Consider the following 12,531-nt stretch of genomic DNA (forward strand, 5'->3'; position numbering starts at 1 on the left):
CTATAAAGCCCCAGCTGGCTGGAGCTTTCTAAGTAGATCAGGCTGGCAGCCAAAATGAAGATTGGGTCTCTCCTTGTCCCCTGAGTGCTGAGATTAAAGCTATGTGCTAACATGCCTCCCATGGGTGTATGGGTTCCTGGGTACTACTGCAATAAATGGAAGGAAGGACAACTTGCAGAAATCAGCGGCTCCCCTCTACCTAATGTGGGCCCTGGGGTAGGACTCAGGTCATTAGACTGGGGGTCTGGGCCTTTGTTGGTCATGTTGCGAGCCTGAGAACCTATTAAAAACAACACAACAAATCCCAAAAAGAAACACTTCATTTGTGAAAGCTGGACTTTTTGCCTCTGAAAACCAAATTTCTTGTGCTGTGTTGGTTGGTTGTAGATGAACAAACTCTAAAAACAGGTTGGTCACAGGCCTATAGTCCCAGTATTCAGAATGCTGAGGCGGGAGTATTGACTCCTAATGGGAAGAAAATAAATTAAAAGCAAAACCAAAAACCTGTCAAGGTACATTATACTCTTGGATGTTTTTCTGTTTGAATTTTGAGACAGGGTTTCTCTGTAGTCCTGCTTATCCTGGAGCATGCTGGGAACTAGGCTGGCCTTAACTCAGAATCTACCTGACTCTACCTCAAGTGCTGGGATTAAAGGCCTTTGACTAAGACCCTCAAACCACAAAGAAACCAAACCAAACCTGTAACTCCCTGCGCCCACCTCTATTTGTGATGGTTAGTAACACCATCTAATCACCATGGGAACAGGCCTCTGTGGGCTGGAGTCCCGACTGAATAGAGGAAAACTGAGGGTCTGCAGACGTTGACCAACTGCCTTGTCATTCTGCCACCACACCTCCTTTGCTTTGAAGGCCTGTGACCCCTCACATGCTGAGCTGCGTGTGGTAAAGCCTCACCTTCCTTGAGATGGTTTTCCAGGCATTTCATCAGAGCAGTGAGTAAAGTACTGAATACAAAACCGGAGCAAAGGGGAAGCTGACTAGAAATGCAAGCCAGAGCTTAGTAAAAATAAGTTTTATTGATTACATAGAATTTTAACTATACTAACATATATTATAAACCTTTAAGAATTAGTATTAAATGACTGTATATATTTTCCCAAGAATAATCGAAGTCAGTCTGGTACCATGTTTGTTGAAAATTAGAAAGTCAAATTCTCCCTAGTCATTATACATCTATTGGGAGGGAACCAGGACGTTCTCTCCACGCTCACACCCCAGACCTGCACTTCATTATTCACAAACACCCCATCTTCTTTTCCAGCAGGCGTACCCCCTTTGTTATTCAGACCCCTCTCCAATGATCTGTCATGGACTAACTCTACCTTCTTATCCACCAATGCCGTCTCTGGTCCCCATTGGAACTAGAAAGGCAGACGCAGCAGTGAACAACTGTTCTGGACTCTGTATTTTGGGTTATTTTTCATTTTTGCTGGAAACCCTAATTGACAACAAAAATACCCAGATACCTGGGTAAATGTTTAACACAAGATGGAAAGTGGCACGTCGTGTGAGCAGGGCATTTGGCAGGTCACAGAACGAGCTGCTGCTGCTGCTGTGAGGAACAAGCGTCCTCGGTCGTGCTCCAGCTGAGGAGCCGGGCGGTGTCATTCAAACTTCTCATCTCCTTCCTCCACGTCCTTCAGACTGAGCACTTCCAGAGAACCCTTGCCTTTCGTTTCCTTTTTTATTAGCTCATCAATTTCTCTGAAGCAGCCTGGGTCGATGAGGCACACCTGCAATGAGTAACACAGCTGGTTTCCAAGGGAAGATGGGCATCGGCACAGAATAAGCCCAGTTTGAATGCTCAGGGCAGATCTATGGCTGTGTTCTAGGTGCTGCTCACATGGTGGAGGCCAGGGCAGCAGGCTGGGGCTGGGGTTCTGTCTCGATGCTAAGCACCTACTGTTGGGACTTTGGGAAAGGCACTTATCCCGTGTTACGGTTTGTATATGCTCAGTCTGGGGAGTGACACTATTAGAAGGTGTCCCTGTGGGCATGGGCTTTAAGACCCTCATCCTAGCTGCCTGGAAGTCAGTATTCTTTTTTTTTTTTTTTTAAAGATTTATTTATTTTATGTATATGAGTACACACTTTAGATGTACAGATGGTTGTGAGCCTTCATGTGATTGTTGGGAATTGAACTTAGGACCTCTGCTTGCTCTGGCCAACCCCACTTGCTCCGGCCAAAGATTTATTTATTAGTATAAGTTCACTGTAGCTGTCTTCAAATGTACCAGAAGAGGGTAACAGATCTCATTATGGGTGGTTGTGAGCCACCATGTGGTTGCTGGGATTTGAACTCAGTACCTTTGGAAGAGCAGTCGGTGCTCTTACCCACTGAACCATGTCACCAGCCCCCGGAAGTCAGTATTCTGCTAGCAGACTTCAGATGAAGATGTAGAACTCTCTGCTCCTCCTGCACCATGCCTGCCTGGATGCTGCCATGCTCCCACCTTGATGATAATGGACTGAACCTCTGAACCTGTAAGCCAGACTCAACTAAATGTTGTTCTTTATAAGACTTGCATTGGTCATGGTGTCTGTTCACAGCAGTAAAACCCTGACTAAGACACCCTTGAAGACTCACCTGGCCAGTGCTGCAGCTCATACTGAGAGTGAGCACTGCTTAGCATAAAGACCTTGGGTTCAGAGGCTGAAGAGATGCTCAGCACTGGATGCTCTTCCAGAGGTTCTGAGCTCAATTCCCAGCAACTACAAGTGGCTCACAACCATCTGTAATGGGATCCGATGCCCTCTTCTGGTGTGTCTGAAGACAGCCACAGTGTACTCATGTATGTTAATAAAAGAAAAGAAAAAAGACCCTGGGTTCAATCCCTAGCACTTCACTCCTTTCTAAGACATCCATATTCTCCCTCCCCCGTTGTGTGTGTGTGTGTGTGTGTAGCAAACTATGGTCCTCTCCAGGATGAAATGTAGCATTAGACTTTTACAGGTCACCTCCAGTTGTGAAACAGCCCAGAGGCATACTGAGAAGCCATGGTAGGTTTTGAAAAGTTCAGGTGTTTCCAGTGTGGTCAAGCTGATTCTGTCTAGAGTAGTCAGCTCAGCATCAAATCTGTTCACTCTAATGCTTAAACCATGTTCTGGTAAAAAGAGCTGGTAACTGCTAGTCTCAAATTTACTATGGAGCTGAACTCATGATTCACCTGCCTCTGCCTCCGGAATACTGAGATGACAGGGGTGCATATCTGGCTCCACTTTTATTATTAGCCCATAAGAGAAGATTCAGTGTAAAATATATCTTATTATTTCAAAGAAAATGGATATGGCCAACACAATTCTGCTATGAATGCTTCGACAAAGAGGCAAATAAGAAAACCTTGTGAATGCTTAACTGCCCCATCCTCTTTACACATGGATACGTTAGCCTAGCCCACACCCTCTAAATACTGTTCCATGGTTGAAACAGGAACTGTCCTCAACAGGCTCACATGTTCCAAGTCTTATCCCTGGCTGGCGGTGCTATCCTGTCACACCTGGGAACTTGAGTGGCCGAGGTCTCCATGGAGGGAGAGGATTCTCAGGGACCTGTCTGTAAGCTACGCCTGCTCTCCAGTTTCCCTATCTGCTCTCCTTCCTGTCCTGTCCAAGGACATGAGGCAGTCACGGGCTGAACCCTCTCAGACTGAGCCAAAAAAAAAAAAAAAACCAAAAAAACCAAAACCAACCCCATTACTTCCTTTCATCTGCTCTCTCAAGTGTTTGGGTCACAGCCACGCAAAAGTAATGAACACAGCACTTATGATCAGGAATGAGGCTATTTGGGTAGAAGGAAGCCAAGAATAATGTGTTAAGGTCATAATCACGGGCTCTTGGCTGTGCCACCTGCTCCCCGCCACCATCAGCTTACGATCTCCAGCTGCTGGCTGTAGTCTTCACTCTCCACCACCTTCATCAGAGGCTTCAGCTTCTCCTTCAGCTTCTTCCCTTCATTCACAGGCAGGATAAAGCGCAATCGCATGTGGGCCCGCTCTATCTTCATCTTCTCTTTCAGCTGCTTTATCACTTCCAAAGCCTTTAAGACAGAACAAGGGGCGCTCGTTACTTAGTTTTTGTGCTGCACTAATATGTTAGACATGAACAAAGCAGTTGCCACATAGCTGCCTTATGGCAGCGGCTTCACGGCCAAGGTACCAGCAATCCTAGAAATACCTAAAAAATGAGCTAGTGTCTCATTTTGTGAAATGGAAAAAAAAATAATTCTTTGCTTCGGCAGAAAGCACCATTAAAGGCTGGGACTCAGTTCAGTGGTGAAACACCTACCAAGCATGCACTAGGATCTGGGCTGTCCTCAGCTCTCTAAAAGAAAATGTGTGCGGTGGAAATTTTGTACATTTGCAAACGTGAACTTCTCTAGAACAGACAAAATGTTTTTTTGTTGGCCTCAAAGACTTCTAAGCCCACCATGTTTTACGCCATGAACCTTGAGGACCTGAGCCCATAGCTGAGTTCACAGTAATTCTAGAACAGTGGTGAGACCAGAGACATGTCCCTTGGGAAAATGGCCCAGTGCATCCCACCAGCCGTCCAGCAAGGCCCATCCCACTCTGCGGACACCCCTGCCCGAGAAGCTGTCATTGGGTAGAAAAGACTCAGTGGCTTCCCTGAAAGTCCAATAACTAGTTATTCGGAGTGCAGGGACGCCTAGTGATACACACTGAGGTCCTCACAGGCCTTTGCCTTGGCACCTCTGCCACTGACCCGCAGGGAGCGTCACTGGCACTGGATGTGGTGGAGACGCGGGGCTGAGCTTGTGGAATCTGAGGTTTATGGAGAGGGGAACAGTGCACAGGTGGTTGATGTGAGGTCATTAGTCCCTTGATGACTCTCCTGTGCTTGTTCCCTGTACAGAGAAGCCCCTGGTTGGGTTGTGGAATGGACCTGAGTAGTTCTGATGTTGCCCAGAGTTCTGTGTATGGAGGTTCTTCTCTGACGCCTTCCAGTTTTCCGCCAGGCCTTTTCTGGACGTACATGATCAGGTCTAAGTCAGGACACTGCCTGAGCTCAGGCTGTTAAGTTATATGGGCCATACTATACTTCGGGGGCTGTCCCGGAACTCACTTTGTAGACCAGGCTGGCCTCGATCTCAGAAATCCAACTGCCTCTGCCTCCGCCGTGCTGGGATTAAAGGCGTTCGCCACCATGCCGGGCTTGTTATTTCTTTTGAGTATGCATGTTATATGAAACTGCAAGAGTGTGCATGCATGTATGTCTGTACATGACCCATATGCCCATGTCTTCTTCTATTACCCTCTTCCGTACTTTCTCAAGACAGGGTCTCTCTCTGAATTTGGAGCTGCTCTGTAAACAGCAGTTCCCAGAAAGCCTCCTGCCTCTGCCCCCACAACAATGGGGTTACAGGTGCAGAAGCAAGGGACCCAATTTGGATTCATAGCCAGGTCCTGGATATCCAAATTTAGGTCTGCGTTCCTGTGTAGCAAGTGCTCTCCTGTCCTGAGCCTTCTTCCCAGGCCTTTATTTTACAGAATTTGTCATGCAGCGCAGTTCAAGTTTGCCTCAAATTTGTTATGTGGTGAAGGATGCCGTTTTGCCTCCACATCCCTCAAGATGAAGGTACCAGTATTTCTAACTTGAAAAAGTTGTAAACTCTGTGAAAGTACTACAGAGCTGAATAATCTAAAAAACCCAAACCCAAACCCCCAAAAACCAGTGACTTTTATTTTCTGGGCCAGGGTGTCAGTCTCTCATGGAATCCAGGCCAGCAGATGGCTGGCCTGACAGGGCTGAGCTGTAGGAAATATGTTAATAAACACAAACAGCAAGGCAGTCTGGAAGTGTGTGCTTCTGACCCCAGCACCAGAGACAGGGAGGCAGGCGCATCAGGTACTTCCATGGCCTTAGGTCCTGAGGACGACAAGGAACCCTTACCTGTTGCTTTGTGCTCTTGTTGGGTTTCACGGAGTAGTGGATGTCCTTCATGGCTCTCTCGATGAGGATAACGGTGTAAGGTCTCTTTGTTTCTGGGTTCACACACTTGTCTGCCACAATGGTGGCAATATCCCTAAACATCTGCTCCAGCTGTGTGTGCCGTTCTTTATCTGACACTTGAACTTCTCCTTTAGTCAAAATCTAAAGATGGCAGAACATACAGAAAGCCCTCATCAGTTCTGGGTATCTCGCTCTACTGCATAGAGTTAGGTAGTGGGGAGGAAAGGAGCGGCATCCACTGCAGCTGCTCATGCAGAACCACGTGCTGCCTAAATCCAGCAGCAGCTTATAAGGAGTTCCGTGATCCCACTTACTGCGGGCTAGGGAGAAAGTCCATTTAGAGCAGCAGTCCTCAGCCTATGTATGGGTCATGACACCTTTGGGGGTTGCATATCAGATATTTACATTATGATTCCTAACAAGAACACAATTACAGTTGTGAAGTAGCAACAACATAATTTTATGGTTGGGGGGTGGATCACCACAACATGATGGACTGTGTTAAAGGGCGGCAACAATAGGAAGGTTGGTGATAGTGTGCACCTTGCATGCTAAAGGCCCTGTGTCCAATCCTCAGAACCCCCACGACAGAATCCTCCCCGCCCCCCAGAAAAATCCCATAGGCAGATGTGGTGGCATACAATTCTAATCCCAGGTGTTGGGAGGCAGAGCCTAGAAGATCTCTAAGGTTGAGGCTGGCCTGGTCTACATAGCAAATTCCAGACTAACCAGAGCTACGTAGTCAGATCTTTCTTTAAATAAAAAAAAAAAAAAAAAAAAGAAAAAAGAAAAAAGAGTCTGGGGTTGAGGGTGGGAAGCACAATCAGGTAAAGGAGAGATTTCTAAAGTCTGATTGAAAAAAAAAATGCAGAAGGTGGACATAGTGGCACACTTTGTCTCCAAAAACAAAAGAACGAACAAACAAAAACAAATCTAGGAGTTTGTCATATTCCAGGATGGCTACCCTACTCTCTGGTAAGATGGAGAACCAGAGCCTGTGGGTGATGGCCACGCCTTTAAGCTTAGCACTCGGGAGGCAGAGGCAGGAGGATTGCTGAGTTTGAGACCAGCCTGGTCTACAGAGTGAGTTCTAGGAAAATCAGGGCCACACAGAGAAACCCTGTCTTGAAAAACCATGATGGAGAACCAGGCAGTCATGCATTTCCTAAGGATGGGCTAAAAGGTTCAATGTCAAGGCCTTAGAAAGGAAACTGCAGCCGGATGTGGTGGCGCACACCTTTAACCCAGTACTTGGGAGGCAGAGGCAGGCAGATTTCTGAGTTCGAGGCCAGCCTGGTCTACAGAGTGAGTTCCAGGACAGCCAGAGCTGCACAGAGAAACCCTCAAAAAACCAAACAAAAGAAAAGAAAGGAAACTGCAAATTTCAATACCCCAAGTTGGTGGAATATTTAAGGTCCCACCAGCCTTAACCTAAAACTGGCAGAAATGCTCTGGGAACCATCGAAACTCTGTCTCAAAAAACCAAAATAAAATTAAAAAAAAAAGTTGGGCATGGTGGTATGTAACTTTAATTAAAGAACTCAGAGGCAGGTGGATTGCTGTGAGTTCAAGACCAGCTTGGTCTACACAGTGAGTTTTGGACCAGTCAGAGCTACATAGTGATATACTATGTGTTGGCTCCCCTGCCCCCATATCTGTGTATTTTCCCACTTCATCTTGGGGGGCACGGGGGGGAGAACCAAAACCAAAAAACCCATGACATTGTTTTATGTAGGGAAAACTCAGGGTGTGGTGGGGAGTGAAGGCTTACATCCTAAATAGCCAAAGCAAAGACTCTGCATACTTGGGGAAAAGTGGAGATTCATACTTGGGGAAAAGTGGAGATTCCGAGGAGGGTGGGTGAGGGCGTCTGTGTGTGTGTGTGACCTGTAGTACTCATTTTAGTATTTGTAGGCTTAGCTTCCCAATTATTATTTCAGAAACATGACCATGGTAAGTTTCTTTGCTTTGTGATAGTATCTAGAGTAGTGGATTCCGGTCCTAATCACTGCATGCTATAATGGATGTGGGTGAGGTGGCATGACCCTGGAGGAATCAGAAGTTCCATGCCAGCATGGCTATCCCCTGAGTTTGATGTCAGCTTGGGCTACAGAGTGAGATTCTGTCTCAAAAAATAGCAGCAAATACTATACAAACCTCCCCAAATAGCAAATAGCCCAACAAACTGGAGCGGGGGGGGGGGGGGGGGGGTTACGGGGACACCCAACAAATTCTAAGACAACAAAAACTCATCAAGAAAAAGAGTAAGAACAGTGGTCCTGATGTTGCCTACGATCATGAGATTTTGTTAGGTTGCACCTGGCAGGACCTACCTGCTTGCAGATTTCAGTCTGGTCGTCTGTCCCAAATGCACTGATGAGGTCTTCCTTCTTGGCAACCTGACCTTTGGAAACATTTACAAACACTGAATGGGTCTGCAGAACTTCATCAAGGTCTTTTTCCCTTGAAAGGGCAGGAGAGAAAGTCCTACGTGAATCCACTGGATAGTTGAAAATCCACTCACATTTAAACACAGATAGCAACAAGAGAAATGGCAAGTGCTGCAAGCTGGGGGTGATGTGCACATCTGTAACTCACCATTTAGGAGGCAGAGGCAGGGAAATTGGGAGTTTGAGGCCAGTCTCAAAAAACAAACAAACAAAAAACCAAACAAAACAAAAAACCAAAACAACAACAACAAAAAAATCCTAAAGGAAAAAAAACCTAGAGAAATCAAACACACACACACCCCACTCTCTCTCTGGTGACTACCTGCGCAGGACAGTATCTGTATTCTCCCACTTCACCACAGAGGGAAAAACTACATCATTGTTTTATGTAAGGAAACTCAGGGTGTGGTGGGGAGTGGTGTTTCTTCTGTCCTGGAATATCTGTCCCTAGGTGGCAGTAGCGAAGACACTACGCACTTTGGGAAACGGGATTCTGAGGTGTGACGTTTTAACTTCAGGATTCGTATGTGTAAGATTAGCTCCCGATCATTAACACTGGAAAATGATCATAATGTTTCTTTTCTTGGAGATAGCATTTGGAATGTTGGATTCCTGTCTTTTTTGTTTTGGTTTGGTTTTTTCGAGACAGGGTTTCTCTGTATAGCCCTGGCTGTCCTGGAACTCAATCTGTAGACCAGGTTGGCCCTGAACTCAAAATCCGCCTGCCTCTGCCTCCCAAGTGCTGGGATTAAAGGCGTACGCCACCACCGCCCGGCCGGATTTAAACATTTAATCCAAGAGGCTACTGCAATTTCGGGTCCTCTTTACCACAGTTTTGTTTTATTAGTACAGGGTCGGTCACGGTCTCACTCACACACACACATACACACACGTTCCAGGCTGGCCTGGAAATCGCAGCAATCCTCCTGCCTCAGTCTCTTGGGCGCTGGGATTACAGGCCTAAACCATCAGTCCACCCGGCTCTGAAGGCGTTTGTAGTTGGCAGTTTTTATGATACCAACAAAATCCCAAACCAGAACCCAATCCGAATCGGGTAAACCAGGCCTGAAAGGTACCGGTGGGTCTCAGGAGCCGGGGTTAGGGAGGCCAGGCCTCTGGGTGGCCAGGCCCCCGAACTCTGGGCACAGGATTACTCACACGCCACTCCGCCAGCCGACGACCTTGTTTTTATAGCAGGCGATTTCGAAGCGCTTCCCTCCCCGCTTCATCCGCACCACGGCCACATTGGTCAGTCGGATCTGGTTGGTGGGGGTGAAGATCGACATGGTGGCTGCTCACAGATCTCGAGGGGACGCCAAGTGCTCGGCTGAAACGACACTGCGGCGCGCGAACCTTTAACGCCCAAGGAGTGCGCGGCTCTTCCGGAACCTACCAGGGAAGAAGCTAGCGCACGCCCGATTGCCCTACTGCGCATGCGTCAAGTGGCGCACTAGCCAGGCAGCCGATAAGAAAGCAACCACGCCTGCGCGGCGTGACTTTTACGCCCTCTAGTTCCACCCTCAAGGGAAGGCGGGTCGTTCGGCGATGACGTCATTTACAGGCGCCAGTTATGCTTACTTATTATGGGTGAGTAATGTTTATTGCCCGAGTGGAAACATGATATTTTGGTTGAATAGTTCTGCATAGTTCAGAGGCTGCGCTCATTTTTAATTTAAAATTTTTTTTGATTTATTTATTTATTATATGTAAATACACTGTAGCTGTCCTCAGATACTCCAGAAAAGGGCATCAGATTTCGTTGGATGGTTGTGAGCTACCATGTGGTTGCTGGGATTTGAACTCGGAGCCTTTGGAAGAGTAGTCGGCGCTCTTAACCACTGAGCAATCTCGCCAGCCCTAATTTTTTTTTTAAGATTTATTTTTAAAAAAGATTTATTTATTTATTTTATGTATATGAATACACGGTAGCTGTCTTCAGACGTACCAGAAGAGGGCATCAGATCCTATTACAGATGGTTGTGAGCTACCATGTGGTCCTGGGGATTGAACTCAGGACCTTTGGAAGAGCAGTTAGTGATATATATTATATATACACATATATGTATATATATACACACATATATGTACACACACACATATATATATATATCTTTTTTTTTTTTTTTTTTTTTTGAGACAGGGTTTCTCTGTGTAGCCCTGGTTGTTCTGGGTCTCACTCTGTAGACCAGGCTGGCCTTGAACTCAGAAATCCGCCTGCCTCTGCCTCGGGAGTGCTGGGATTAAAGGCGTGCGCCACCACGCCCGGCTATAATTTTTTAAAAGAAGTAAATAAAAACTCTCTTGGCTTAGTCACCTATGCACCTGGGAGTCAGAGGCAGGCTAATTGCGTTGTAAATTCCAAGCCATTTTGTTTTATATAGGCGAGTTACAGGCCATCCAGATCTACACAGTGAGACTCTTTCTCCAAATAGTAGCTATCCTGAATCTCGTGATCATTTTGTTTCAGCCTCAAGAGCGCTGAAATACAGGTCTGTGTCATCAAGCTGAATTCGTTTCTTTCATTTATTGACTGATTGATTGAGGCAGGGTCTCATTATAGCCCTGGCATACGTATGTCCTGGAGCTCACTACGCGGCGGAACAAGCTATCCTCTAACTAGGAACTCCCAGAGATCCGCCTGCCTGTGCCTCTGGAGTGCTAGGATTAATGGTCAGGAGTATGCCAGGTTGTCACTTATTTCTTGATAGTACTGCCCTCTGCCCTGCCCTTTCTCCTTCTGTGCTGATGCGAGAAATACAGTGGAGCAGGAAGCACGCTTGCTTTTGCATCTCCCGCTCTGGACCGGGTTTCCCACAGGCCCGCCCCTTTCCACTCTGAGCCAATCCGAGAAGTACAGGAAGTGCTCTAGCATCTTTCTCAGGGTTAGAAGCGATGGCTTCTCTCTGGTCCCGCCTCTTTTCTATTTGAGCCTATCAGAGAGGAAGTTAGAGCTTCCACTAGCTCCTTTTTTTTTTTCTTCTGAGCCCGCCTCTGTCCCCTGCAACCAACGCGGGCAGGTCTGCGGACTGCATGGCTTCCCTGGCCCTGTAAACCCGACCCTCCTGTTCGCTGTCCCTCTCTCTCTGCCTTTGCCGGTTGACTTGCGTGGCTTGGGCTCCGCGGAGGATGGGTGAGGCTGGGCTGGCCAGGGTCTCGGGCGGGCAGAAGGCAACAGCTTCCCCCTCCACGGAGGGCCTTAGGTTGCTACACTTGATGTGTTACTGTTTGTTTTTATTGTATCTTATTTTTTCTTCTTTCCTTTTATTTCTGTTTTTCTTTTGAAAGGACTGTATTATGTATCCCAAGTTAACTCAGAACTCACAGTGTAAGCTCAGGAAAATTTGGGACTCACCGTCTAGACTATGTGTGGATCTCAGCTTGTATAGCAACTAGTTCGGCATTCAGTGGATAGCTGAGGCTCACCTGGAACTCACTACCCAGGGGGATTAGGAAATTGCTCTGTAGTCTAAGTTGGCCTGGAACTCGGATGTAGCCCGGGTTAGTTTTAAAAATTAACGGTGTTCCTCCCACCTCAGCCTACTGAACGCACATATTAGCAGGAGGCTGTCGCTTCTGGGAGCTCTTAACTAGGTTTTCCCCTTTCTGAGCCTAAGGACACGTTTCGATGGAAATTGGCCTAACCTCAGGGGCGGGGGGTGGGGTAACTCCTTATCCATGTTTTGGGACTTCTGGGTCGATTAAACAGCACCCGTAAACAATAAATTTCACCGGGCAGTGGTGGTGCACGCCTTTAATCCCAGCACTTGGGAGGCAGAGGCAGGCGGACTTCTGACAAGGCCAGCCTGGTCTACACAGAGAAACCCTGTCTCGAAAAAACCAAACCAAACCAAAAACCAAAAACCAAAAAAAAAAAAAAAAAAAAACCAAAAACCAAACAAAACAACAACAAAAAAACCCCAATAAATTTCAGATTTCTAGTCCTGTGAAAAAAATCTTCACCTTCTGTGTTTATGGCTCATCTTGCCTCCATGTAACTGAAAGTAATACAAATAAATCCTTTTTAATGGTGGCACATGCCTTTACTCCAAACACTTGGGAGGCAAAGGCAGGTGGCCAGCCTGGTCTGCCT

The 12,531-nt window shown here is 46.8% G+C and overlaps 2 protein-coding genes across 3 annotated transcripts in view; one reads left to right on the forward strand and one right to left on the reverse strand.

Annotated features, from left to right (window-relative positions):
- Positions 1 to 1,069: 1,069 nt before the first annotated feature.
- On the reverse strand, positions 1,070 to 9,884 carry Sbds (SBDS ribosome maturation factor). Its single transcript, XM_021162350.2, has 5 exons — positions 9,600 to 9,884; positions 8,325 to 8,454; positions 5,932 to 6,132; positions 3,893 to 4,057; positions 1,070 to 1,754 (listed from the first exon to the last, which is right to left on the reverse strand). Exons 1-5 carry the CDS (start codon positions 9,725 to 9,727, stop codon positions 1,626 to 1,628), a joined length of 753 nt encoding a protein of 250 aa, XP_021018009.1. The 5' UTR covers positions 9,728 to 9,884; the 3' UTR covers positions 1,070 to 1,625.
- A 1,542-nt stretch (positions 9,885 to 11,426) lies between these two features.
- The window catches only part of LOC110294411 (S-adenosyl-L-methionine-dependent tRNA 4-demethylwyosine synthase TYW1), an 85,886-nt gene continuing 84,781 nt past the window's right edge, over positions 11,427 to 12,531 (forward strand). For both annotated transcript variants that reach the window (XM_021162631.2, XM_021162632.2), the window contains exon 1: positions 11,427 to 11,571. In XM_021162631.2, the coding sequence (XP_021018290.1) occupies positions 11,568 to 11,571 (4 nt within the window). In that variant the 5' untranslated portion in view covers positions 11,427 to 11,567. The remainder of the gene's footprint in view (positions 11,572 to 12,531) is intronic.

Source organism: Mus caroli, unplaced genomic scaffold, assembly GCF_978045245.1.
Source record: "Mus caroli unplaced genomic scaffold, Mus_caroli_1 scaffold_4, whole genome shotgun sequence".
Lineage (NCBI taxonomy): Eukaryota > Metazoa > Chordata > Mammalia > Rodentia > Muridae > Mus > Mus caroli.